Source organism: Vombatus ursinus, unplaced genomic scaffold (assembly GCF_900497805.2).
Source record: "Vombatus ursinus unplaced genomic scaffold, bare-nosed wombat genome assembly UNPS02000582.1, whole genome shotgun sequence".
NCBI lineage: Eukaryota > Metazoa > Chordata > Mammalia > Diprotodontia > Vombatidae > Vombatus > Vombatus ursinus.
In genome coordinates, this window is record NW_020940360.1 from 21,230,673 (window position 1) to 21,233,433 (window position 2,761).

The 2,761-nt window shown below is 38.2% G+C and overlaps 1 protein-coding gene across 1 annotated transcript; it reads left to right on the top strand.

Moving 5' to 3' along the window:
* Window positions 1–954: 954 nt before the first annotated feature.
* Window positions 955–2,067, top strand: FUT9 (fucosyltransferase 9). Its single transcript, XM_027853820.1, has one exon. It carries the CDS (start codon window positions 955–957, stop codon window positions 2,032–2,034), a length of 1,080 nt encoding a protein of 359 aa, XP_027709621.1. The 3' UTR covers window positions 2,035–2,067.
* The last annotated feature ends 694 nt before the right edge of the window (window positions 2,068–2,761 follow it).

The window sequence follows — 2,761 nt, forward strand, 5'->3', positions numbered from 1 at the left end:
TCCTTTATTAGTCTGGTGAAGCCTACAGACTCCCTCAAAGAGCAATGCATTACAATGCATAAAATGAAATATATAGGATTACAAAGATAACCAATTATAATGAAATACAGTTATCAGTTTTAAAGAAAAAGTTCACAGACCCCAAATTAAAAAGGATCTATTGGCTTCCCCTTCCCTAACATACCTGCACCAGACTGACATGGATGCCTGGAAAGAGTGCTGAATCTAGAGTCAAAGGACCTTCAAATCCAGGCTCTCCCACTTGCCACCTGTGTGACCTTGGACAAGTCATTAAACTCTTTAAAATGAGAAGGTGGCACTAGATGACCTCCAAGGTGCTTTCTAACTCTAAGTCTATGATGTCCATCGTCATGCATCACCACCATCCCCATATTGAATTTGCCCTCACTACCATGCTTGCCAGATACAACTCTTAAGAGAGATGACTGAAATATTGAGTTTGGGCTTGAAATTAAACCAGGAGAAATAAGTTAGGTTAGCTCTGAACTGAGTTGGTGAAGACTTATGGGAAATACATTTTCTTGCCAAAAGTAGGGTTAGGGATAACTTATTTGTTAATAATCTGTATCACAAGTTCTTAACCTTTTTTGTGTCATAGACCTCTCACAGTCTGATAAAACCATGAATCCTTTCTGAGGATAATATTTTGTTACCTACATTCATAAGGGAAACAAATGCTAAAATTTAGAGGTTAGTGAAAATGAAGATGTATTTTTTCCCCATCCAAGTTCATGGGCCCCCTGAAATCTACCCATGAACTCCTTGGGGATCTGTGGACTCCAGGTTAAGAACCCTTGTTCTATATGGTTTGATGACACCAAAAAAGGCAGTTGTTTTTTAATCAAATACACTTTGGGGATAAATAATCATAATTCATTGATCCAAATTTTTACTTTTCTTTCCTTTTTCTCTGTCTCTTTCACAGAAAAAATTATGACATCGACATCCAAAGGAATTTTCCGCCCATTTTTAATCACCTGCATTATCCTGGGTTGTTTCATGGCATGCCTGCTCATTTACATCAAGCCCACCAACAGCTGGATCCTTGGCCCCATAGAGACAACCAGCTCTGTTCTGAAAATGAAAAATTTCTTTTCCAGCAAAACTGATGATTTGAATGAAACCATCATATTGATTTGGGTATGGCCTTTTGGGCAGACATTTGACCTTTCATCCTGTCAAGCAATGTTTAACATCCACGGGTGTCGTCTTACCACCGATCGAGCCCTTTACAACAAATCCCATGCTGTTCTGATTCATCATCGAGACATCAGTTGGGATCTCACTAATTTACCCCAGCAAGCTAGGCCACCATTCCAGAAATGGATTTGGATGAACTTGGAATCGCCTACTCACACACCCCAGAAGAGTGGCATTGAACACCTCTTCAACCTAACTCTGACTTATCGCCGTGACTCAGATATACAAGTGCCTTATGGCTTCATGACAGTAAGCACAAACTCCTTTGTGTTTGAAGTGCCAAGCAAGAAGAAGCTGGTGTGCTGGGTTGTCAGTAACTGGAATCCTGAGCATGCAAGAGTCAAGTATTACAGCGAGCTAAGTAAAAGCATTGAAATTCATACCTATGGACAAGCATTTGGAGAGTATGTGAATGATAAAAGTTTGATTCCCACCATATCTACTTGTAAATTTTACCTTTCCTTTGAAAACTCAATCCACAAAGATTACATCACTGAAAAACTCTACAATGCTTTTCTGGCTGGTACAGTACCTGTTGTGCTAGGTCCATCGAGGGAAAACTATGAGAATTTTATCCCAGGGGACTCCTTTATTCATGTGGAAGATTACACTTCTGCCAGCGAGCTAGCTAAATATCTTAAGGAGCTAGACAAAAACGATAAGTTATACCTCAGTTACTTTAACTGGAGGAAAAGCTTCACAGTGAATCTCCCACGGTTCTGGGAAACACATGCATGCTCTGCTTGTGACCATGTGAAGAGACACCAAGAGTACAAGTCTGTTGGCAATCTAGAAAAATGGTTTTGGAATTGACATTTGCCATCTCTTGCACACTTGGTAGAAGATTCTGATGGAATCTATTTCAAGCTGTGATAATAAAAAGAGAGACATCAGCCTGTGTTCTGTGCCACAGCTGACTCAACCATCCTCTCTTGGGTACCTTATTTATATTTTATCAGAGTTCTAAGAGATCAACATCAGCAGTCTTCAGCACTCGATTTTAAATTATACTGTATATAGCTAATTATCTGCACTGAAACATAATTTATTGTTTACTATCGTTTTTAATCAATGTTGGGGGTTTTTTTTCTTCCGCATTTGGGTTAGGTTGTCGGAAATGTAAATTTGTTATTTGATTGTTGTGGTTCTACATTGATCACTGCTTAATCTATTTGGAAAAGGAAGACCCAGATTATAGTATCATGGAGGATTTCCATTTAATTCTTTCCCCTGTAGTTTAAATTTCCCACAGTTTAGCAAGGAAGGAGCGTGTCATAATTGAATTAAAATTAATCTTCTTGTATTCCCAACTTTAACAAAGGGCATAGTTGCCTTTCTTTTCATCTTACTGCATACTATGTTTGTGAAGGCAGAGTTATTAATGTATTAAAAAGGGAAAAAGAACAAACTCTAACAGAGTATTAGTGTATCGTCCAGAAAGCCAACTGACTTACCATTTGTTTCAATATGATAACTTGCAACTGTATATTTTTACTCTCATGATCTTCAGATAAAATTTTAGAATACCATGAAAAACCTA

Bases quoted from the DNA above. Each gene is read 5' to 3' on its own strand.
- FUT9 (XM_027853820.1), top strand. From the start codon at position 955: ATGACATCGACATCCAAAGGAATTTTCCGCCCATTTTTAATCACCTGC.